At 40.0% G+C, this 24,334-nt stretch overlaps 2 protein-coding genes and 1 long non-coding RNA gene across 5 annotated transcripts; 2 read left to right on the top strand and 1 right to left on the bottom strand.

Annotated features, from left to right (window-relative positions):
• Positions 1-979: 979 nt before the first annotated feature.
• LOC120435911 lies at positions 980-2,638 on the top strand. The gene is made up of 4 exons (XR_005610010.1): positions 980-1,189; positions 1,299-1,344; positions 2,125-2,343; positions 2,595-2,638. It is a non-coding gene; the product is annotated as an uncharacterized LOC120435911 (long non-coding RNA).
• Positions 2,639-7,689: 5,051 nt separating this feature from the next.
• Positions 7,690-15,803, bottom strand: si:dkey-284p5.3 (uncharacterized protein LOC557830 homolog). Of its 3 annotated transcripts, XM_039605863.1 has the most exons (5): positions 15,644-15,803; positions 15,420-15,516; positions 12,232-12,498; positions 8,681-8,734; positions 7,690-8,582 (listed from the first exon to the last, which is right to left on the bottom strand). In XM_039605863.1, exons 2-5 carry the CDS (start codon positions 15,508-15,510, stop codon positions 8,569-8,571), a joined length of 426 nt encoding a protein of 141 aa, XP_039461797.1. In that variant the 5' UTR covers positions 15,511-15,516; positions 15,644-15,803; the 3' UTR covers positions 7,690-8,568. The 3 variants fall into 3 exon arrangements, with proteins under 3 accessions (XP_039461797.1, XP_031598327.1, XP_039461798.1); XM_031742467.2 differs by having other exon boundaries at positions 15,420-15,803; XM_039605864.1 differs by lacking the exons at positions 15,420-15,516; positions 15,644-15,803 and adding an exon at positions 14,734-14,870.
• Positions 15,804-17,100: 1,297 nt separating this feature from the next.
• On the top strand, positions 17,101-20,208 carry rpl30 (ribosomal protein L30). The gene is made up of 5 exons (XM_031742477.2): positions 17,101-17,220; positions 17,337-17,385; positions 17,848-17,993; positions 19,213-19,343; positions 20,120-20,208. The coding sequence occupies exons 2-5, from the start codon at positions 17,365-17,367 to the stop codon at positions 20,170-20,172; spliced, it is 351 nt and encodes a 116-aa protein (XP_031598337.1). The 5' UTR covers positions 17,101-17,220; positions 17,337-17,364; the 3' UTR covers positions 20,173-20,208.
• The last annotated feature ends 4,126 nt before the right edge of the window (positions 20,209-24,334 follow it).

The following is a 24,334-nucleotide window of genomic DNA, read 5'->3' as shown; positions in this document are numbered from 1 at the left end:
ATTAGCAGTATTGGAGAAGGCCACCTTTCACGGAGTTCATTGGATACTTTCAGGCCGAGTTGTTCAATGTTTTCCAAGGACATTTTGTAGTTTTTGGACAAAATTTTGTTCCAGATCTTATGGGAAAGCCTCTGAATAATAAACTCTGATGTTCCTGCATTCCATGTAGCTGTCTCATCTTCTCCGTTCATAGCGTGCATTACCAGATCTTTAGTGACATTTTTCACAGCCTCCTGGTACTCGTCCCTGTTTTTAGAGACACTAAGTACTCTTCTTGGTAATGCCAACAGGTGTTTGGTGAAGGTTGGGACAGTAATATTATCAAGCTGTTCCCTCAGATTAAAAATCAGATATTTTTCCTTGCAGTTGTGTGTTTTGCAAAGATCCTTGAGAATGGCCTTGTCTATATTTTTCAGCCATTTGGGGGATAGATCTAAATGTTTCAGCTCAATTTCAGGCCAAATTTTTTCAATCAGGCGATCGCTGATGCAGTCAGGAGTGAGGCGCTCCGTGAAGAGCTTGTATTTAGTGGAGACTTTCTCTATGGCCTGTGAAACCACCAACTCAATCACTTTGTTGACACACAACTTTTCCCCACTCAGACAATCAGATGAGGACGACTCTGGGGTTGCCATCTCCTGTGTTTCAGTCTCAGCCTCTACTAATTCTTTTTCTCTGCTTGTCCAGTATTTTTGTCTGCATTTCTGGTATTTTGTCTCTGCCTGACTTTCTTTAATCTCGCTAGAGTCCTCACTCTGTGGGTGGATTTCGTTGTCCCTCTGCTGAAGCTGCTCTGTTTCAGACGGTTCATCTCAAGGTCAGAGTTGCTGGCCTTTTCCTGATCTGAACACGTCTGTTCCTCTCTTTCTTTGGTGGCGCTGCTCACCCGCAGTTTGCGCGACGCTGTTTCGTCAGTGACTTCTCCAGCTTGGCTCTCATACAGGTCCAGCTGGGTGCGCATCCATTGAAATTTGAGCCTGCATAAGGTCGTAGAGTGCACTCGTTGCCAGTTTGAAGACAAATTCTGGTTTTCCTTCCTGGTTGCTCATTTTTGATATTTAACTTTGAAACAAATCTACCGTGGTACACTAAATCAGATATTCAAATGTGAATTCGATAATCAGATGTGAATCAGGGTTTGAAGTTGGAGAAGCAGAACAAAAGTTCGTCTAGTGAATCGCTCGTGACTGTAAGTAAGAAACGTGCTTGACCAGTGTGCTGTTTTACCCTATTTAGGGACTTTTTGTTGACTGTGACGTCATGGCCCGATTCTCTTTGCTTTGATGTCCTGTCCTTAGGACCCGCCCACAGGACACTACAACATTCCGTATTGGCTCATTGAAAGTAGGTCCCGCCCACAGGCTTTCAGAATTTTACAGTTAAATTCATACATTATTCATATTTCATATTCGTTTGGCTTACTGTTTGTTTTCGGACCATAAGGCACAACGCATTATAAGGCGCACTAAGCGAAACAAAACAGTCAGATAAATCAAACTTTACTCAACTCATGCTTCTTGCTTCCTTCACTTCCGTACCATTGATTCATTAATGTTGAATTCTCTCGCAGCTGCTCTATTCCCATGTTCTGGACCTGAAAACAGTGTTTGATCTTTGTTTTCATTCTATAATACTGGACTTATTTTTCTAGGAAGGTTTGAACTTTGAGGGTATGACGTGTTTGCGTGTTTGTCTTGAGACATGTACTACTTTATTTTTGCACTTTGTGATTTAAATTGGGTGAAATAACAATGTCGTGAAATAACAATGGTATTCCCTCACTTTTCTAATGCTGCAGTTACTTCTTTCACACACCAGTAGACTCCTTCTTGCATCAAATTTGCGAAGTTGGCGTGCCCGTATAGCCGTTGCCATTCTGCTTCAACTCCATTACCACATGCTGAAACCTTTGAGCCTTAAAATGCTGCCTGCAATAAATATATTTAGATTTGACTTATAGTTTGTTTTCTGTAGCTGAATATTGTATATCTGTCATTCTCTTAGATTCTTTAGTGAAAATCTGAAATTGTGATATGCCGAGTTAGAACATTATACTTCTTTGAGTATATTGTGAAAAAGCAGAAAAAAAAGAAAAAAAAATTGACCTAAGTCTGTGTCTTCCAGTGGATGGTCCCAAGGGTTCAGAACTCAATGACACCGTTCCAGGTGTGTATAAACACAGAGACACTCACTGCATCACTTACAGTGGCTCCAGGACTAAAGCAAGAGTCAAGAAATATTTGCCTGAAACTGGAGCGGCCTTCAAATATATTTAGATTTGGCTTATAAAGAAAAGGTATGGTGGACTTTTCTAGAATGGCGGAGCGGCTGCTGAAACTAGCTGTGAGTATCAAGACTGCACATCAGAGACTTTTTCATTTATCGTCAAACTTGATCTAAATTAAATACTCGAATGAATCCCTTTATTCTGGTGCTGTTGCCTGTTGTTTTTTGTATTGTTTTAACATTTTTGAAGTGAGATTTATACTGTCTCAAGAGTTACATTTGTTAGGCAACAGTAGTTCAACCTTACCAACCTAGACACCTTTTCCTCTCTCCTTTTCTAATCCTCCCCCCTGGCTGCCTCCTCCCAGGTTCCTATCCATCTAATATATTCTTCTGTTGGTTTGTACATTCCCCTCTGAACTTTGTGGCAGAGCTGCTGCAGTTTGGAGACCGGGAGTTCTACAGGGACTGGTGGTGAGTCATCAAGCATACATTTTCTGTGTGACTCCTGAGTTAATGTGATGGCATGAATTGATGTACATCCTGAGATTTGATTTTCACCTGGGTGTCATCCACATACCTGAACCAATGACTTGGTGGTGTTTCCAGGGTAGGATAGCAAAGCCCTATTTTCCACCTTTTCCATGTACAAGTTGGCCACAATGGGTGAAACTGGGGAACCCATGGCACACCCATGTCTCTGCCTGCAGTACTGACCCTTGTATGTGAAATAGGTGGAATTAAGACAAAAGCAAACACACTTGGTCGATGCAGAGAGTGCTCCTGTTGCTGAGATTGGAATCATCCTGTAATCTTTTACAAACTACCTCCAACGCTTCCGTGACTGGGATGCAAGTGAAGAGATATAACATCATACGAAACCATTGTTTCATCTGCCTCCATAATGACATCTCTCAACAAAATCCAAGGTGTTCTGGATGTGGTGTTCAGAGCTGCCTATCAACGGGTTGAGGATCGAAGCCAGAAAAATAGAGATGTTGTAGGTGATATATAGGAATGTTATAGGAATTTATGAATGAACATTTGTGGTCTGCTTTCTTATGACAGCTGGCCTTGCATACAGGTCTCACAGACATGGCAGGATTTTTCTTTATTTCATGCTGTAACGTGGTAGTTAAAAAAGCCTCTTTATTAATTTGGAGTCATAATGAAGCTTTAAAAAACTGTGCTGCATGCACTTCGCTCAAATCTCTGAACTCTTCATGAAAGTAGCCACAAGGGGGCAGCTTTGAGCCAAGATGGTCAGAGCTTTCCTTAAATTAGTGGCCAGTTATTCTATTTAAATTATATAAGAGCTCATTGTGGTCTGTTTTCAGGTCAGTGTGAGACTTTCTGCTGAATTACAGAGTGCTGAGTGTTTTAGATAGATCGGTGGGTTGTTCTGCGTCCTGGTGCGTTACTATGGAAATGAGGCTATGATTGAGGAGGCCGCTCTTAAAAGTGAGGAAGTGAATTCCCGTGTGTGTGTGTGTGTGTGTGTGTGTGTGTGTGTGTGTGTGTGTGTGTGTGTGTGTGTGTGTGTGTGTGGCCTGCTTAAGGATCTTTGAGGAAGTCAGTTAATGTCTCCCAGAGTTTGTGGAATGAGGAAGTAAAACACAGACGATGAATGATTCTTTCAGAGGACTTTTATTGTGAAAATGATCAGAGGAATAAACTGAAACTGACTTCAAATTGATGTTTTTTATTTGTGGACATGTTTACACATTCCTATTTATGGAGCCTATCAGTCATCTAATGGAAGAAAAAAAAAAAAAAAAAAAAAAAACTGTTAGGTGTAGGCTGTGTGCAGACAGGAATCATGGACCCAAAAGTGCAGACACTCGGAGGCACAAAGTAAACTCAAAAAAAACAGCTTTAATGCTGAACTAAAAGATACCAGAACTAGACTTTAAACAACAGGCAAGCAGACAAAACACACAGCAAAATAAACGGTAGATCACAACAATGACTAACTGAAACACAGGGCTTAAATACATAGAGGGAGCAATCAGGAATGGGCAATAAGGAAAAATATCTGGAAGCCAGATATATCATAAGACACATGGACCTTCAAAATAAAAAAAACATAACACAGACACAGACTTACAACAGAGGGAACAGAGACATGGGACCAGGGCAGACACAGGACTGGACCGGGAAAGCAAGCGCGAACTAGACAAGGGGATACAGCTCCCCCAAACCATTACACCAACACTAAAAGGCCCAAAGCAAGAAGCCTTAATCAGAAGCCTTAATATAAGGCAGGATGTTTGTGAGCTGGTGCAAGTCCTAGCTTCAGTTTCCTGTTTTTGACTGAGTGACACCCAGAGCGTGGTCTTCTGCCGCTGTAGCCCAGGTTCAGAGATCCTCTTCAGCATACTTTGGTGGAAAAGCAATTTGTGAAAGTTCATTGTGAACTTCAGCAGGTTGTCTTGATCATGTCTACATCCCTACGTTCAGTTGCTGATGGGCTGATTTTGATATTTGCATTAACAAGCAGTTGAAAAGATGTGCCTAATAAAGTGGCCAGTGAGTGTATATTTTAATGAAATTTTAAAAGTGTGTAATTCTTCCTGAGGCCACACACTGGCCTCCATACCTGCCAGCCACCTGAGGTGATTCAGGGTCCCCCACATTTCACTGACATCTCCCAGAAAATGACAGTGTGACAGGTTTAGGAGTCACCTGACCTACGCGCTCACTCAGCTCTTCCTCTGCTGCTCGACAGCAGCCTCCTCACTCACATCTTCCTCGCCGATCATAACAGTCAGGTGTAATGGAAGCTCCGGCACCCAGAGAGCTGTAAATAGACACCACTGTGCAGGCACACAAGTGTAACCCAACCTCTCCCAGCAGGCATTGCTGCAGTGGACATTAACTCCCACCTTTCTCTCTCACACTGCCACCTAAACCACAGGGGGGTTACTTTCCCTGACCCTGGTGAGAGGAAGGAAAGGAGATGTTTCACTAAAACTTGGATCCTCTAAACTCAGCCTTTATAAACATTGGTTTAAAGGACATCCGGTTAAGAGCATGTGTACAGAGTAAACCTTCAAACAACTATAACTCCTTCTATAAGTGAGAGCTGGTGTATAAATGAATAATGGCTGACCCCCCACTAAATCCAGCTGCAATACTGGCAGCTCATTATTACCTTGTTTTAAAAGGTCTTAAGCCGTAGATGCTGGTTTTGCTTATTGTAAATTGCATTTAAGCTTTAATAATGAGTAATAAATCTTAAGTTAAGGCAAAAATGTGCCTTTCCAGGTTGTGTGTGTGTGTGTGTCAGCTGCTGCTATACACCAGCCAAAGGAACTTTCTACCCAGCAGCTAAAAAGCACCTGTGCTTGTTGTTTTATTGCTTATCTGTAATACATGGGTAAATGATCTAACCACTCATAAATAAAGCCTTTCATATTATTAGAAGCTGAAATGAACCATTCAAATTGAGATTCATAGATGGACTCATTGATGGAAGTGAATAACTTCACCGTGCTTCTGCAAATGCATGCAAATCTAACGAAAATGTTTTCCCTCCCCAGTTTTCAGCAATAAGTTTCCTGCCAGAGCTGCCTACCAAGTCACTGCTCTCCCCAGAGTGAGTGTTAACCAAAGCTTTAGCACTGTATTACATTATGACACACCCACTTTAAAGTCCCTGCTACTGTGCACATGTGGATGATGTCATGAATTTCATTTTTATGCTGATCGGAAACAGAAAGGTTGAAAAAGGAGGGATTTGCATTTTATTTTAGACCACAAATTACACCATTAATCATGTTTTGGGGACTTCATTTGCTTACACTGTCACACAGCGGAGACTCTGCTGATATTTGGACAAATGAGTAAATGTAGTGTAAATGCTGCTTTTGGATTCGGAAGCTGAAGTCATATTTTCCTCATTTTCAGTCCTGTTTTTCCACTGTTTGTTCAGTTTGGGTTAAATTTACATTAAACGTCAGGGAAACAGCTGTGGGGGGAAAAACACATCCTCACAGTTTCAGAGAAGCTGAATTCAGAGAATGCAGAGGGTAAATAGACAGGTGCTGATAATCAAATGCACTGGATTATCTGATGATCAGCAAGTGAGAACACCTTTGTAAAAGCAAAAGTTTTAGCAGTTTGCTGGTCTGGATCATTCATCTGTGTGTTATCAAAATGCCAAGCAGGAACATTTGTAATGATCTTATAGAAGCAAATAATGCTGCCTATCAGTCTGACTTTAAGAGAGCTGTGCATAAACAAATACCTGCAAACTTCAATGAACTGAAGCAATGCTGTAAGAAAGAGCGAGGCCAAATTCAAGTTATTGCTGCTAAAGGTGGATCTACAAGCTACAGAATCATGGGGATCACTTGGTTTTTCATAGGACTACAGAGATTTGTACAAAAACCTTTTGAGGGGGGTTTTGAATGACTGTGTGTTCACTTTTGGACAATATTATCATTTCATATTTTGCCTCAATCTGCTTCTCCTCCTTTTCTCCTCAGGGTGGGCTGGTGGAAATTGAGGCAGTCGCTGTTCTCGATCCTCTCTCCGACTCCAGACTAGCCGGCTGCATCACTAACAAGCTGTAGCGCCACCAAGTGTCATTATAGATTCACTGTGGAAGCCTGATTGTATTTCCAGAGAACACCCGAAGAGCCACATTGAATTTCACTGTCTTTTTCTTTTTCAGTCTTTTTCAGTGTTTCAATATTTAAATTTACAACAGAGCAACATTCAGTTGTTACTAGTAAACAATTGCTATGAACAAAAACAATTCGAAGCAATTTCCACCTTCTACAGATCATTAGAAGAAGATAGACAGGATACAACCTTTTACCTTAAAAAGAAATGGGAAGCTGAACTGACCATAACTATAACAGAGAAGGAATGGGCTAGTATGTGTGAAATACAACACAGTACAACGAATTCGCCATTGTGGAGGGAATTTTGCTGGAAAAATTTGACGCGTTTTTTCATTACACCCAAAATTAAAAGTAAACAGATCTCAAGTCCACAGAAATGTTGGAGACTGTGTGGAGAAACAGAAGCTGATCACTCACATGTATTTTGGAAGTGCATAAAAATAAAAAAGTATTGGGAAGACCTTAAAATGACCATGGATAATATTCTGGGTTATGCACTCCCAAACACCTGTCAAGTGATGTACCTTAGAAACATAAAGGAACTGGTACAAAAGGAGGACATGTATCTAGTAAAAATAATTCTAGCCGCAAAAAAGGAAGCAATCACAAAGAATTGGTTACACCCAGACCCCTCCCACCCAACAAGATTGGATTAGGATTGTAGAAGGTATCTCAGAGATGGAAAAAATTACATTCAGTATTGGACTGATGGGGTGTAAGTATGATAGACGATGGAGGAAGTGGAAAGCATTTTAAGTGGCACCAAAAACACGACATAAAAAGAGATTTGCATGTGATAGAAGGTGGAAAAAGAAATGTCAACTCCAGACTGTTTGTTTGTAATTTTCTTTACTGTATCGTTTTCAATACTAACTAAAACTAATAAAAATTAAAGTTGGAAAAAAAAACCCATTAATTTGTTAACACCTCAGAGGCTGCTCATTAAACAGAGAGTAGGGATCCAGTAGGACTGGACACTCGGATGGAAAAGACCCAACATCATCTGAACCTCCTCTTGGCTTCTGGTTTGATAATTTCACTCATTAAATAAATAAAAAATGCTGTAACACAGTGTGACATGTTTGCTTTCATCCTGCATCAAATTAAAACACAGAGAATATGTGTACTGGGTTTTATTTTAAGGTGATCTTTTTAATTTTTCAACAGCCTATTACTAATTACAGATTTTTGGGAATACTAAAAATCATGACACATCAGGAAAAAACCCTCTTAGATTTTCTCCTACTTTAAATATGATAATAAAATCAAAGCTAGCTACCCCTCATCCCCCAAAAACAAATATAATATCTTCTAATATCTAATATACTTTGGCTTTATTTTTCACAGACTTATAGAACAGTTCAGAAACAAACTCTTAGGTTTCAAGAATAAGTTAAGGACATACAGTTTATGGTGCTATTTCATTACAGATAATAAATAGTAATCTAAGCTTCTCTCAGCTGTTTACTACCTGTTACAGATAAACAAACCTAAGTGCTGTTGAACTCTATTCACAGTCTAAGAGGAGAGACTGCAGACATCCAGGAGGAGGAAGAAGGCACAGTGGTGACTGAGCACCCAGACTCAAAGTGGTTTCCACGGGGTCTGGATCTTGGCAACAAGACGATGTCTTTCTCACACACATACACACGGACATACTTTCACTCATGCATGCAGATAAACTCCTCTGTGCAGTCGGTCATGTCGCACGTCACTCACTGGGAGCTGGAAGAGAAACGCAGAGAGGAGGACGCATATTGGAAGGGTTCAAATACCAATTTGTGGATCATGTGACATAAAGAGGAAGCTGCCGGGATGCTCACCAGGTGTCTCGTCTGTTTTGGGCTCTGAGTCAGTCGCCCCGGCCTCCCCCTTTTCTGTTTAGAAAGACAGCAAATTAAGACGTGAACACGCCGTCATATTTAAGCTGTGTTCTTCCTTTTTTGGCCCTTAGGTGCTGACCACACACTACTGTCCTCCTCTATCCACACAGCTGGTATAAACTCTCCTGAAAACACTTTCCCTCACTTGTCCCCAGTGTTACTGCACCACACACACACATTTTGGATCAGTTTGTTTAAGGTATCAGGTTATGTTATGTGAGGTTTATTAGCCCTATGACAGACTGGCGACCTGTCAGGAGTCTGTCCCAACTCTCGGCCTGTGACAGGTGTGGTGGGCTCAAGCAGAAGAACAAGGATGAGCGTATTTTTCCAGGTTTGAGGTATTTGTCTCTTTCACCAAGTCTGAAATGTGAAACAGCCCGATGGACTGTTAGGATACTTACTGCCAGAATTCTCAGTTGCCTTATGATTACATTTTTTAAATATATTTATTTAAAGCCCATATTTTGACTGGACAGTGGAAAGAAGAAAGGAAAACTGGGAGGAAGACATGTAGTAAATGACCTTGCGACAGACTAAGACGTGCTAAGCTACTATAGCTTAGAGTTAAAAAATATAAACATAGAGCTGGAAAAACTGTAAACATAAATCGCCCCCTTAAAAATGCTTTAGCACTCTAATCCTGTCAGATTTCCAGCTCGCAGCATAATGAACACAATAACCAGAACCGAGTTGAAGTGTTAGCATGTTTGCATGCAGATAAACAAAACATCCGACTGTGTTACAGCACACTCCCGAAGTATTGTTGTAGTCTGAAATGCAGATTTTGCGTGAACTTGAACTAAAACCTCCCTCCCAAACAGAAATGGAAATTAATCTCCATGCAAATACCTTTTAATCTGAAGGTGTTAAAACTTTTATTATCTTATAGTTTCTCCTTGCAGAACTTGGAATAGCAGATTTCCAGCAAGTCGTTCCTTAAAAACAACCTGTAGCTGCGTCAGAAGTGGACGAGCCGCTCTGTCAGCTCTGCTTATGTGACACTCGATCCTCTCTCTCCACTGGCTGTGAAATGGAGGCGTGGAGGCTCAGCCGGCCCGACGTCGCTCGTCGCCGGTGGAAGCCCTATATGTGTTGGAACGGTCTAGTTTCTGTGTGGACTCAGATTGCATCTTAATGATACCACAGTGACAACAAAGTGTTGGCAACACACACACACACGCTCCATCCAGCATCTCTACACAGGGCTGTGGCCATATTTGAACTCAAAGTGAGTGAAGTTGGATGCCACAGGGGGTGAAGATCATGATTTTCTAACTAAAATTATTAAATCAGTGAACTGTTAATCTATGAGTCATCTTGTGCTTGTCTATGAAGATCTTATGGTAGCATTACTTCATGAATATTTTTTGTAGAATTTTTATTCCACTTTTGGAAACTGTAGGAAGCCTACAGTCTGAGAGCAAAGTGCTCTGTTGGGATAATATGGCTGTATGCGGTCTATAGACATGATGGGGACTAATCACTCAGTGCTTTGGATGAGAAGGATTCAGTTCTGGAGAAGCTAATATGGTCTCTCTTTCCAGTTACCGTCAGAGTGTTTAGACAAATTGAAAATCGCTATAGTCTAGGACTATGAATGTAAGTCTAAGAATAAACTTCATTACAAGGGAAATTTTAAAATTAAATTTAAAAGTAGAGCGACTATCTGTTTCCTAAACCCTGACAGCTCTAGGAAACTCTATTAAACACAAGTAAGCCAGCAGGCTGAGAGCAAAGTGAGGTCTTTAACATGTGATGGGGCCTGAATATTCATGATTTTGCACGTGAGGAGACAGATTTAAAATTCAAGTCTGGATTAAAAAGGGAGCCAGTGAAAAAAAGCCAATACGGGAAAAACATGCTCTCTCTTTCTAGTCTCTGTTAGCGCTCTCACTGCAGTGTTTTGGATCAACTGGAGGCTTTTCAGGGAAATTTTAGGAAAATCCTGATAAGGAAAAGGAAATCTAACAGTCAAGCCTGAAAGTAGCACATGCATGAACCAGTTTTTCAGCATCGCTCTGAGACGTGGACATTCATGCTTCTATTTTGTTTCTGCTGGTCCTTTAATGTTTAAATTCTGGCTAAAAAATACTCCAAGAATCATCACAGATCTTAGACTGAAGACACAAGAATACATTTTTATAAATAAGCAGCATTCACTCAATTTCCCCTACCACAGCAGCATCGAGTCTTATAGAAGCTAAAGCCTCTAAAAACTTTGGTGTTTGATGTTTAACCTGCCACCCTGCCCGGCCCGCTTTACAGCAATGAACACTTTGCATCAGACAAAGAGGAAAATGAAGTTGACCTCATCATCATTTGCTGCCTGCTCGTCATTTGCATCACGAAGTAACTTCGTGATAGCAGTGAGTGCAATGCTGCTCTTGTCATGCAGCTCCCTACAGAGCGCTTCCGTGTATAGATGATCGCTGGGGGACAGGCATGTAGAGCTATTATCACAATGCAGGTCTGAAGAGCCTGCTGAGGCGCTGTCTTGGAAGTTACAGCAGAAATTTCTAATTTAGAGAATCCTGCTCACAGCAGAGGGCTGGGAGGCAAAGCAAACACAACAAATGCTTTATTTCCAAGTTTAAACCACACAAATATCCTCAAAGCTTTTGGCCAAACAAAAGCTATCAGCTATTTTTTAATTCTCTATCAAAATGTCAAATCCCTTTAGTGACAACTCCCAGGATACAAAAAAAGTTACATTTTACAAGCTAAACCCTCAACAACATAACACTTTGTGTGTGTTTCAGTCAGTGAAACTTCAACAAGTAGTCTAATCCACGTCTACACAAAAGCGTGTAATTAAAAGAATTCATAAGAAAATGTAACCTGATCAGTTAAGCTTGTGCAATATGCAGACAGATCCTTTAATAGGTACTGATCATAGGTGTAACCTGGAAACGCATTCTTGTGGCCACCCCGGTGTGTTCATTAGAGGCCAAAGTCATGCCGGTGTGTTGTTGGATACTGCGTAGTTACTTCAGTTGCGGAGGGACTAAAAACGGAAGGGACATTACGTACCTGTGTACTGCGGCATCCCACGTTGAGGTGGAATAGGACCGCTCTGGTTACTGTAGTACATTTTGTCCATCCCTCGTTTGGACACATTAATTATGTGACTACTGTGGTAACCGGTTCAAGAGGTGTCAAGAGAGAAAATCTTCCACTCCAAATGTTCTGAAGTGTCATTTTAAGCAACCCAACTTATGCACACACACACAGGTTCTTGTCCTTGTCTGCCTGATACGTTTCACAAGGGTGTGAGCAGCGATTCCCATAAATTTTCACCTTTGCATGAATTACAACGAGCATTTATAATGTGCATGTTTATAAGCTCAGACTGAAAATACAGTTGCATTCTTCATGTGCAGAAGAATTCAAACTAAAACATTAAAACATTACAGAATCTAAGAATATATGTAGTAAAAGGCCTTTTGTGAGTAGATTTAACCTCATTCCTGTTTGTGACTCCCGCCTACCTGGCTCTGGGGCTGGAGCTTCAGCCTCTGAGGAGCTTGCTGCTGTCTCAGCGGTGCTGTCTCCTGCTGCTGCTGAAGTGTCATCAGGCGAGCTGCCGGCTGCGTCCTGAGACTCTTCTGCTGCTGGTGGAGTTGCAGCTGTGGTGTCTGCAGACGCGGCTGTCACGGCAGGCTCATCTGCAGGCTTGGCATCGCTTCCCTCAGCAGGTGTCTGGTCCGGAATAGTTTCACTGTCCTCAGCTACGTTCCCATTTTCATTAGCCGCTCCTGTTAGCAGAAAAAAGCATGAGCAAACATTCATTCAGGCCGTTTATTTGGATAATATGAACAGCTAGTTTTATAGATTACAGCTGCAATATAGATTACAGTAGATATATAGTTTAAACACAGTAATAATGGCTTTCACTTAAAGCCAGACATATTATATGCTATTTATATTATCAATATTAGTGAAAATATGATACAATGTTTAGCTGAAATTAATTTTAAACCTTTGTTTTACCACAAAGTGAAACTCTTGTAATTAAGACTCAGCATATTTTCAGTGGTGGGAGAGACTGGAGCTCTTTGAGAAAACATGCAAGCTCCACACAGAAGGACCATACCTTGGTTTGAACACATGACCCCCTTGCTGTAAAGCGATGGTGCTAACTTCTGAGCCACCACGCTGTGAAACAGTCATAGTATTTTTCTATAAAGCTTTCTGTTTCACCTCACAGATCGTTGAAATCAGTGGACTTTGAGTTAAGTTTAATTTACCAATTCAAAAGAAGTCATTTGAGGACACGTTGTAATATAGAGATCTAAAAACCGAAGCATATCTGCTAAGAACAAGCATTCCTGAGTGATACTCTGGTTGGATCAATATTGTGTTTCCTTTGCCTTAGTTTATTTTTTGCTTGTTTTCCCTCCATGATGGCATCACAGGTCACTTATCCAAAACCAGAGGGAAGAGTTCATCTGTGACCAGCCCATATTAGGCCACAAGTATTTTATGAGCATCATGCAACAGTGGATAACTAATTCGATTTATTTTTGACTGTGAATGTTTGAATGCATGACTTGTAGCCAAAGAGGTTTAAATGCAAAACATGGAAGCAAGAAGATCTGAGAATCCATGCGCTGCTTCTAAAATACAGGCCTAAAGTTAAAAAAAGCAAAAAAACAAAAACACAGCACAAAGAAGCGACGCTCACACATAAAAGGAGCCTGACAGGAAGTTAATGTTTCTGTGGACTGAGGTTAATAAACACTTAAAGACTTAAACAGCACAGTTCAAGCTCTATAAACAGGTTGCTGCGTGACAGGGCGCATCACTTCCCTGTTGACTTTTTTCGGAAGAATTTGCATTGCAGGTATTTGCATGGATCACAAAAGTCTTAACTCTCAACTTTTAATATTCTCAAAGCTCCTCGAAGCGCGGCGAAGAAGCAAATTACTTCTTGAAACAGGCGTCATGAAGGAGCAGTGACGACAACATTAAATTTCAGAAAACATTATTCTACATGCCGTCTTTTGGGTCATAATTGGAAAAGTTGAATGAAGGCTGCTTACTTAAGGGGACCAATAAAGCCCACATAGACTGTATGTAAAAGATAAGATAAGATAAGATAATATAATATAAGATAAGATAAGATAAGATAAGATAAGATAAGATAAGATAAGATAAGATAAGATAAGATAAGATAAGAAGAACTTTATTTATCCTGAGGGAAATTCTTTTGTCATACACATGCTCAATGCAGCAAGAGAGACAGAGGAGCAGAGGAATAAGATATACAATATGTACAATAGAATACAAGTATACAGTAATATACAGTAGGATCGTGCAAAATATAATATCAAATAACTGTAACAAGTAACAATATAACTATATCCTGGATATAGATGGATAAACTGATCAAGCCTAATTCTAGACTAGATCCTCTGTTCTTTTTTTGCCACGTCTGTCTGCACTGAAATAACTTGTCTTTAAATCAATAAACTTTTCCTCCTCCTCCTCTGTTGGGAGTGACAAGTGACTTTCAGTGAAGCGAGTCAGGCACATGCAAACTTAAGAAAACATCCTGATGGATTTCCATGTGACCTCTAAGACACTATTTCCAGAGCACATCCCTGGTTAATTCCATGCTGCTGGGAAATTTACTCACATACTTATTAAGCAAATTTCTCCTTGTCACTTTAACAGGGTCAGTGGTTTATCAGCTAAGTCCATGAAAGTCAGCATACTGACTTCTGTGCATGTGTCTCCACGCTTTCAGGGCAGTAAGCAGCCTGTAATGAGTGCAAATAGACACTTGCTCAGAGGTGGTCTCACTTAGTGAATCTTTTACCAGTTTTTCTTTCACTAGTGTCAAACAATGCTTAAGCCTGCAGAACTGCACGCTCACATTTCCAGCATTCAAATGCATCAAAAGTTTTGTAAAAAATGATACTTAAAAAGAAATTGAACATATTTTTTTATCTTGAAACGCACCACAGCTGGGGCCATCGCTGACCTACCACAACAAAGGAGCGTCCAGAGTGGCTTCTCCATTTCCTAATGAAACCGTAGACTGTCACTAAATCTGCTTTCGTGCCCCCGTCTCTCTCTAAGAGAGGACAGAGCCAGGAACCACCGTTAAATAATGACAATAAACTTTCCCATCCTGTCACAGTGGAGCTCTGCCTCATTAAAAATAAAGACATCATGTACATTTGCATTTAGACCAAGTCCTTATCAGAACAGTGCTCACTTCAGTATAATTAAAGGGATGATGCAACATTCCTACCAGCATGTTAGAAAGTTATTTATTGTGTTGACTGAATGAAAATAACCATATAAATTTGTTAATCAAACCCTTTTTGAATAACAAATGTGAATTCAATAGAAAGTAAGTTTAGAAACAGATGATGATTACACTGTGCAAAGTTATTTTTTAACTATAGGATGTCGTTTTTTTGGATGAGAGCTTTGTTTCCAGTCAAACTCTCACATATTTACTGTGACAAAATAAAACAATATCAAATTTGTCCACTTGCAATATACTTGCAGTGAATGGCACATATCTCCCCACTGGACAGATGTTTATGTTTTCAGAAATCTCACTACCTTTATTTAATATCATATACTTTACTATTTAATATCATATCATATACTTTACAAGTATTAATGGTTTTTGTTCTTTTTGTTTTTTTCTTTGTCTCACCTGTAGTGCTGACTCCGTTGCTCTCCTCGGGCTTAGCGCTTGGTCGAGTCGTATCTACCGCTGAAGTTTGGGTACTGGTGGAGCATCCCATCCTGCCCTGTGCACACAGAGGACTGTGAGCTCAAAGTTGAGAGGTGAGGACTGACTGTGCCTGCACTGATGACGTCGTGCATATATATCGCCTCTGTAAAATGAGAAACCCTCGGAGGACAGCCTAAACGCACCGTCTGGTCGCTAAATTCCTTCAGTCCCGTGCGTAATTACGCACATTTCCTGCAGTAAACGGCTTCAGGTTGTTGTGTTGTGGTTGCAGGTCTCCAGTTGGGCACGCAGGTGAAATGTTGGCTTTTGTTGTGTACTGTAACTTAGGCTGTTTCCCTAAGGCTGGCTCAGGGACGAAAATACATTATTCAGTCAGAGCGCAAAGGCCACCTCTTGGGGCGGGGAAAGTGAAGCGCGACGCTCTCGCCACACTAACAAATAGCTCTACTGCCGACGTGCCACTGAGCAAACAGCAATAGTAAATAATAACAATAGTTAATAGCCCTAATGCTGGTAGAGAATAGCTTACAAAATATTTAATTTAGCCTTAAGTTTCAGAATCAGAAAGACTTTCTTTATCCCCAAGGGGCAATTAAGAGTTGAGTTTGTCATTTTTTATATTAATTAGCTTGCTTAACTGTAATATTAGAATTTAAGTCGAGATCATTTTAATTATATAGCAGACAGGCGTTGACCCAAAATGCTTAACAGGCGCACAAATCTGTAATTCAGGTCTCAAGAGCCTAATTGCATAATTACATTTACATAAACAGACAACATAATAAAATGGCTAATTAAAAAAATAACAAAAAAAAACACACACACACACACACACACACACACACACACACACACACACACACACACATATATATATATATATATATATATATATATATATATATATATATATATAGACAGTCAAATAAAATAATAGAAAACATTTGTGTGACCAATCCATGCGGGACCTCAGACTTGACCAAAAGCAGCTGAAAATATGTTGGTCTTAAGAGCTGATTTCATTTTTTAAATTGCTGACGTTCTTATGAGGAGTGGCAAACTATTCCAGAGTTGGGGGAGCAATGTCAGCCTTTAGTTTTTAAACATGAAGATGACACTGAACCCAATGAACTGGAGGCAAATTACGGAGTTAAAAAGATTCCCTTCACCATTTGATTGTTGGAAGTATAGAAAATATTCATAACAAATCAAACTAATAATCGATAATTGATTTGATACTAAAAAGTAGGACATTGGGTGAAGAGGACTCAGATCGCTGCCATTCGCTGCACTGGATTTCAAAATAAAAGCACAAGTGGGAAAGTATAATCTTTAAACAACACACAGTTTTTTAACACTGATTAAGTTATGATTAAAAAATAGTTAATCTTCTGAGTTATTCTTTATTATATTATACAAATGACATTTAACTGTATGAATCCATTTATGCATTGTTTTTAATATTAGTGCATACTAAAGACTACCATAATACATATTTTTTAATGTAAAACACCACAGGTTTGCTTAAGTTTGGCCATAAAATATTGTTTAATTAATTAATTTTTTAGTAAAAGAAAAGGCTAAGTAAAATGTTTCAAATAGACGCGTTTGTGCACAAAATATCTCACCGCAGAAGTATCAGAAAACTACCCTTAGCCGCCTGCCCAGTCCTGCTCTGCGCATGCTCGCCTAAGTGATACGAGCGCAGTGCACCATGGGACTTCCTTTCTCTCCGAGGCCATATTGGAGTTAACTCACAGTAAGACGAGCTCCGAGTTTTATTTATAAAATAAACATGATTTTCGCCACATTTTCACATTTTGCTGTGACCCACTCTTTAACGACAGTCCTCTGCTATCCTCCTTCTGCCCGCAGGTTGGCCGGTCCGGACTAAACCGCAAACATGGTGGCCGCAAAGAAGACGGTGAGCGAGGCCGGAATGCACGCGCTACTGCACGGCTAGGCTTCACGTGGAGATGTGTAACTGCCGGGGCCTGCTAGCTAGCGCCGTAGTACTCCGCTTAAAACTTGATATTTCTACTCAGTGTCGTGTCACTTAGTGTTGATTTATTGCTGCTTTAAATCTTATAAAATACTTGATTGTTACGACAGTGTTTATTAGTGTCCGCCCGTTTAGTTCATGTTTAACTGTACCGGCAGTAGAGCTAATGCTAATTCATAAAATCTAACAGAAAATGACGACAACAACATGGACGCTTCCCCCTTTAATATAAAGTTAAAACATGTTTAAATGTGTGCGTTTTTTATGTGTCCTATTATAGTTGTCATATTTATTAGATTCGATATGTAGTGGAGTGTGAGAGGTGTGTAGCTCCTGTGCTGTCATCGACTCCAGATTTTGATTTATGTGTGTGTCTGTGTTCAGAAAAAGTCTATGGAGTCCATCAACTCCCGTCTCCAGCTGGTGATGAAGAGCGGAAAATACGTCCTGGGCTACAAACAGTCCCAGAAGATGATCCGTCAGGGAAAAGCCAAGTTGGTTATCCTGGCCAACAACTGCCCAGCTCTCAGGTATATTAAGACTTTCCTAAACATATCTTTCTACACACTATTTTAGCTAAGGAATTGAAAGGGATTCAGTGTGCTATGAGGAACTATGACAAGTTTAACAATAAAGGGAATTATTTTTTAAAAATCAAATTTAAGTGAAGTGAGGTTAATTAATAGGAGGGCACTGATGCAAACATAAATTGGTATTGCCTTATTGAGATGCTACATATGTGCTAGTGAATAAGACGACATTCACCAGTGGATGTTTCCATTGTTTGTTGTTTCACATCAGTATTATTCAGGCTAAATGTTCAAAGATGATGTAATAATGAGCAAAAACATAAATAGTTCAACTAATTTTTCATAGTAAGAATCTGTGTACCTGCAAAGTAAATGACCAATTATCAACTCTCTCTCTAAATCTTACTGCATTTATCATATTGTATGTATATATGTCTGTATGTACCCTGTCTCCAGGGCCACTCTGAACAAAATTTTACACAAACATCGTCACACATGCAGATGTTATTTAGAAATTATACATCCCAGTTCTTTAGATTTTCATATCTATAATCTCCCTGCGAAGGTGGTGATACGTTCTCCATTTGTGTGTGTGTGTGTGTGTTTGGTTTAACATGTGTCGCTTGGATGCCAAGGTCCCCAGAATTTACTTCTGTGATGTCATTTTGTTCGAATCACCGGTAAATAGGGAGTTAGGAATTTGAAAAGATTCTGCAGGCCTGGGGCAGGGGGTCTATCAGATAGTTGGTCCCATCCTTGTAATTTCTGTGCAGGTTGGAAGGTTGTACTTGTTGCGCTGTCTTTTAGTGCAGAGGCACAAAAGTATACATAATTTTGAGTAGGTAAGGACAGTTACATGTTTGATGTAATCATACTCTTGTGATACAGCTAGCAGATGCCCCTCATAATTCAGAAAAGTTTGGGATCTCTATTTATTGTACATTAATTGTCTCCAATATTGATTTGTAGAAGATGCTGAGATATTCGTTACAATTTTAACAGATTTCATCCAAATGTTGATTATAAATTGGTTAATTCAAAAAACAATGTGCAGAAACTTCTCTACAGTCAGTATAATCAAGTGTTAGAAGGATCTATGGCTGTACTTATCTGGACTTGTTTCTTTATATTTTAAATTGTCGTGTGTCAGCTTTACCCTTTTTTGCAGTATTTGACCACATGTGCATTTGGCTCACATTTACCTTTATTACCTGTCCAGGAAATCTGAGATTGAATACTATGCTATGCTGGCCAAGACTGGTGTCCACCATTACAGTGGAAACAACATCGAGTTGGGCACAGCCTGCGGCAAATACTACAGGGTGTGCACACTGGCTATCATCGACCCTGGTGAGTACTCATTTTAGTTTTGAACCCCATCTTCACTGAACCACTTCTTCACCTCCACAGGAATTAGATGTTATATACACTGTGGGAGAAAGTGTTAAAAAAGCCCAGTGGGATGTTTGAGGCACCAGCTGGTGTGCATCACTGCCTGCAAGTTAAATTGATTTGTGGGCGGCGAGTTCACAAACATAAATCTATAAGAATTTCAGCCAAAAGAATATTTTTGTTCTCTAGGAGGTATTAAACTTTCCAGATGTAACTATCTTAGTTAACAAGTACTAGAGTGATAGCATTTAACACATAAGATGGAGAGTAGCCAGGAGGAATGATTGTTTGTAGGTCTTTGTTTGAAAAGAGACTGGAACAAATGACCAGAATCCATGAATCAGCGTCACATTCAAAACGAGCTTGAAAATGACAGTAAATATGTCAAAAATGACAGATCTGACACTGATATGGTGGACTTCCCTGGGGAGTAGATTGACACCCCCTTTTTTTTTTCTTCCCTCTCTCTTGAGCCTGTTAGAGGCAGATGCTGTCACTAGTCCCACTCAAGCCTAGTGGTTTGCTAGATGACTGCTAGTCAGAGCTTTTAGTTGAACTGCCAGCACTTTACAGTCAGATCTTCCAGTAGCAACATTTATCCTCACAATGTCATTATTGTTTTATTTGTGTGGGGTATTTAAAGACATGCAGCATTTCTTCAGGCGGTATAAGAGTGCGTCTTTGTATATGTGGCAGTTCAAATCCACTGACTCTGCTCCTCTTTTGCTCTTCAGGCGATTCTGACATCATCAGGAGCATGCCGGAACAGCAGCAGCCTGCTCAGTAGATCTGTTGTTATAAATAAAGTTGGTGTTAACAGAAAGAAGCTGTTGTCTTTTCATTTTTGATTGCTGTAACATTTTCTCTCCTGTGTAGACAGTTACAGGAAGCTGTTTAAAGAGATCTTTCTTCATAGGATTGTCACCTCATAAACCATCAGGATCTGACCATTTATCACAGTCAAAATTATGCCGTTTTATTTTGTTTCCCCCTCACTTACATAAAGCATGGGGATGACCGTGTGCTGCACTGTGACTGTAATTGAGTAAGGACACTCCAGTCAGAGGCATTAAAGGCTTTAGAAGGTGTTTGCTACATCTGTTACACATACAGTTGATGTCCTCTGGATCTTCAATGCTAGAACCAAAAACAAACTGGTGCAGGGTCTCTTGTAAACCTAGCTGACTTGATTTTTAAAATAAACCCCTACTCTAAATGCAGACTTAATAAATTTAGCCTCCTGTTTGTCAGTCACTCTTTAAAAGCCTCAGATTAATATTGTCGATTTAATCTTTTTGGTAACTGATCTGGAGATTTTAACCAGTATGAACAAGTGTAGGTGATGAGCAGCATCAATTCTCAGCGCTTGTGTAACATCAGTATGTTGGACAAGTCTTGCATGCTGTGAGTTCACATGTAGCAGGGCTCCCGCCAGTCACTGAAACGCATAACTGGTGTTAACCAATCCATGAGGCTGTGGAGTTTCTGTGTAGCTTTTTACTTCTACAGAGGTCACGGCGCAGCCGCAAAAATCCTCTGCTGTAGCGGGTGCCTTGCTGAAGGGCAGTTTGGTAGCGTGGGTGGATAAAGCTGATTAATCCTTTCATGTTTAACTGCTGATGCACGTCAGACTGAGGCTGACTTGGGCCTTTTTTATTTTTTTGGTGCCCTAAATTGTAGCAGTTGCATCAGATGTATTAAAAAGGAGAAGCCTGCTACAGAAAGGATTTCATCTGACAGAGAACCACTCAGGGAACCATGAACAATTCAGAGCAATGGCAGATAGACACGAGGGCCTTACACATGACAAAATAAAGGAAAGTTTGCCTGAGGAGCAGAGAAAGCAATCTGAGTATGACTATGTGATGTGATCTTAAGGCTCTGAGCACACTGGGTTTATCTCCCATAGACATGAGCCTATTTTTAGAAAACACCACATTAAAAATGACATTTTAACAAAGTATCCAAATCTTTCTTAAAACAATGGCGATGTGCATGGGCCAACTTAGTGATTTTAAACTTTAACATCACCATACATGTTTAGCATTGATCAGAATAAAAAAAAATAAAGCTGGTAACCCCCCACGCATATCTTACATCCCCAGCAGGCAGGGCTTAATAAAAACTGGCTCTGGTTCGAGGCTTGAATGCAGCAGACTAGTAAAGATGCCTTTCAAGGTGAGACTTTCGGTGGTGTATTTGCCAGATGCTGGCAGATGTGTAAAAATAACTCAGTTGTTTGGTGGTTACTGTGGTGGAGCTTCCACAGAGGCCAGCGTGTGGATGAGGGAAAGGGGAGGCAGCAGGAGGAGAGACCCGAGGCGGCCACCGGTCCGAGTGTCAGGTGAACTGAACTTCAGGTGAGAAGTTATGAACTGCAGTCTATCTGGGTCAGATATAAACCAAGTTTAGGTGCAGTTTATTTTCGTTGTGCTGACTTCTTACAGTCAGTTACAATAACTCGTACTCCGTACTAGCATGACGGAGTTTCTATACAGCTGGGTGGGTGCTATGATGTTACTGATAGTGAACTTTATTTTATTCATAAGGTTAGTTCATTCAATGGCTTTATGGCTTTTCCTATAATACCTGGTGGGCCGGTCTCTAGTCAAAAGCCAATTTTTTGTCCCAGTCCAGCCCTGCAAAGCAGCTAAAGACTCGTCATTATAAACTGGCATTCGGGTGGCATTTTTGCTGTGTTTCTATCTTCTCTCTGAAACTGTTTCATTTCACTCATGGTCTTGTTTTTTATTTTGTTGGTTTTATCTGATATAAAGCACATCACAGTTTGTATTTTGAAAGGTGCTTTAAAATACATTTACTTACTGTGGGAAATATGGGACTGTGATCTTTCACATGTTTAATCAAATTACTGAAGGAACTAGTTTTTTTTACTGCTGTGTATACCATGAGACCAATTTAAAGCTATAATCAAACATCAGTTATAAATGCATACATGAACTTAGAATGGAAGTATATTGGCAAAATGTGTTTGATGTACTATTTAGTGCAAATTTGAATGTTATGCGCATGTGGGCTTAGTGCAGTGCCTGAAAACCTGCTGAAAGATACCGATGATATAATAAATTAATCTCTTAGATGTTGTAACAGTAAGTTTGCTGCACCTGCCCAATGACCCAGAGAGAGATACAAGCTGTCCATCATCCATCGAGTGCTTTGACCCAGTTTCTTTCCAGTCATTGTTTCTCTAAGCCATTTTCTCATTTCCCAATTAAATTGAATGAAATAATTTCTGGTAATATCATTCTAATGAAGCAGGTGCCTTGTGTGAAATGAGGACGATATCAAAGGACATCGGCGTAACTTTGTGCTGAACATTGGGAGGGGTCAAAATCTCTGTCTAAATAACTAAATAAATCTGGGTAAATTCCCAGATGATTAAACATGCAACTATTTTGCTGGTAATACCTGAAATGAGTAAAAATCAACAGCCTATTTATGCAAGATCATTCATAATTTTATTGGGGGGGTTATTTTGGTTGGGTCTGATTATTGGGGGGGGGGGTCATAACCCCCCTGGAAATTACGCCCCTGTCAAAGGATGCTGCAGAATAAGATTCACGTTAGTGTGAAGAAGCAGCAGGACAAATAGAAACACAGCCTGCAGGGACCACATGAGTTTTTGTTTTTCTGGGATAAATGTCACTTTTTAACTTAAATAAAGTTCTTTGCTGCACATTGGCAGGCCCTGTATGTTATTTATGTTTTTACTTTTCAGTGGTAAAAAGCATCACTTACTCTAAATCTGAGTGGACATTTACTGGGATCTTTGTCCATTACACTTCCCTCATTGTCAGGTTGCACATACCGAGCTATTTTAGGTCTCTCTTTTCTAATTCAGTAAATCTATCTTTACTCATTTTATCTGGTTAAAATAATCCTGAAAAACATTTTGGTGAAGAATTTCAGGATTATAGAGGTCATTCTGTACAAATCCTTCTGCCAGATGTTGAAGAAAAATACAAAAAAACCCAAAAACAAAACAGCCCTTTCTGGCTATTGTGTCCTTTTTCAAAAAGAGTCCTTTTGAATCAGATGTCAGTGCTGCAGCCCTGGCTTGGACAAGCAGTTCAGCAAGAAGAGGGACAAAATGTGACCCAGTTTATTTTCTGTCAGCGTCCCAGTGGCAGAAAGTAGGTGAGCTTGTCTGTATGGGATCGCACCGTCAGACCCAAGGTAATGCCGGCCTCCATTATGAAGCATTTTAAATCCGTTCTCATCTGCCAGCTTTTTTGTCCACAGTTGCTCTGAGGGCCTTTTTTCTTCCTCCCAGTAGTCTCAAAACAAGGCTGCTTAAAGATTTAGAGCTACTGCTGAAGTATGAGGAGAAAAAATGCTGGCTAAGTTTGAAAAAAGCTCACACACACACACACACACACACACACACACACACATAAAAAGACATATTTCACACTTTATTTAGATAGCCAGCTAATTTAAAGAAATACTGTTATGTTCAGTTTCAGCTCCATGTTTTTATTTTTGGACTCCACTAATCCAAGAATTGAAACATGGGGCTAGAAATCAGCTGGGATATATGATTCAGTTTATCACATGCTGCGGTGATTCCCAAATGGAATGCCTTAGGAAAAGCACAGGTTTGATAATTTTCTGTATCAGCATGTTGAATGGACTAAGTCCTCCCACCTCAAAAAAAAAAAAAAAAAAAAAAAAAAGCCCATTACACTGGGCTCCCATTCATCACAGTACACAAAACTAGTTTGAGCTCCTCCCAATAAAGCCAGCTTTATTCTGATTGGCTGCTCTCTGTAAACAGATGGCCACTGACATCAATCAGATCCAAGAGGAGAGAGAAACCGTTTAAAACCCAATGCAGAGGTTACTTTCAAACAGGGTGAGCTCATTATTCACAGCTGTGGAAAAAAGCTTCTATAACTGTATGTATCTTAAGAATCTTAAGATGTTTA

Source organism: Oreochromis aureus, linkage group 22 (assembly GCF_013358895.1).
Source record: "Oreochromis aureus strain Israel breed Guangdong linkage group 22, ZZ_aureus, whole genome shotgun sequence".
NCBI lineage: Eukaryota > Metazoa > Chordata > Actinopteri > Cichliformes > Cichlidae > Oreochromis > Oreochromis aureus.
Note: the sequence above shows the minus strand (reverse complement) of the source record. Positions and strands in the feature narration are given on the sequence as shown.

What these genes read in the sequence shown, in the direction of transcription:
- si:dkey-284p5.3 (XM_031742467.2), bottom strand. Translation starts at nt 15,510, where the DNA reads ATGGGATGCTCCACCAGTACCCAAACTTCAGCGGTAGATACGACTCGA. An exon ending in CAACGGAGTCAGCACTACAG is followed by an intron (nt 12,499 to 15,419) that starts GTGAGACAAAGA and finishes TTCTGCTAACAG; the next exon opens with GAGCGGCTAATGAAAATGGG. An exon ending in AGCTCCAGCCCCAGAGCCAG is followed by an intron (nt 8,735 to 12,231) that starts GTAGGCGGGAGT and finishes CTTTCTAAACAG; the next exon opens with AAAAGGGGGAGGCCGGGGCG.
- rpl30 (XM_031742477.2), top strand. Translation starts at nt 17,365, where the DNA reads ATGGTGGCCGCAAAGAAGACG. An exon ending in TGGTGGCCGCAAAGAAGACG is followed by an intron (nt 17,386 to 17,847) that starts GTGAGCGAGGCC and finishes GTCTGTGTTCAG; the next exon opens with AAAAAGTCTATGGAGTCCAT. An exon ending in ACTGGCTATCATCGACCCTG is followed by an intron (nt 19,344 to 20,119) that starts GTGAGTACTCAT and finishes TTTGCTCTTCAG; the next exon opens with GCGATTCTGACATCATCAGG.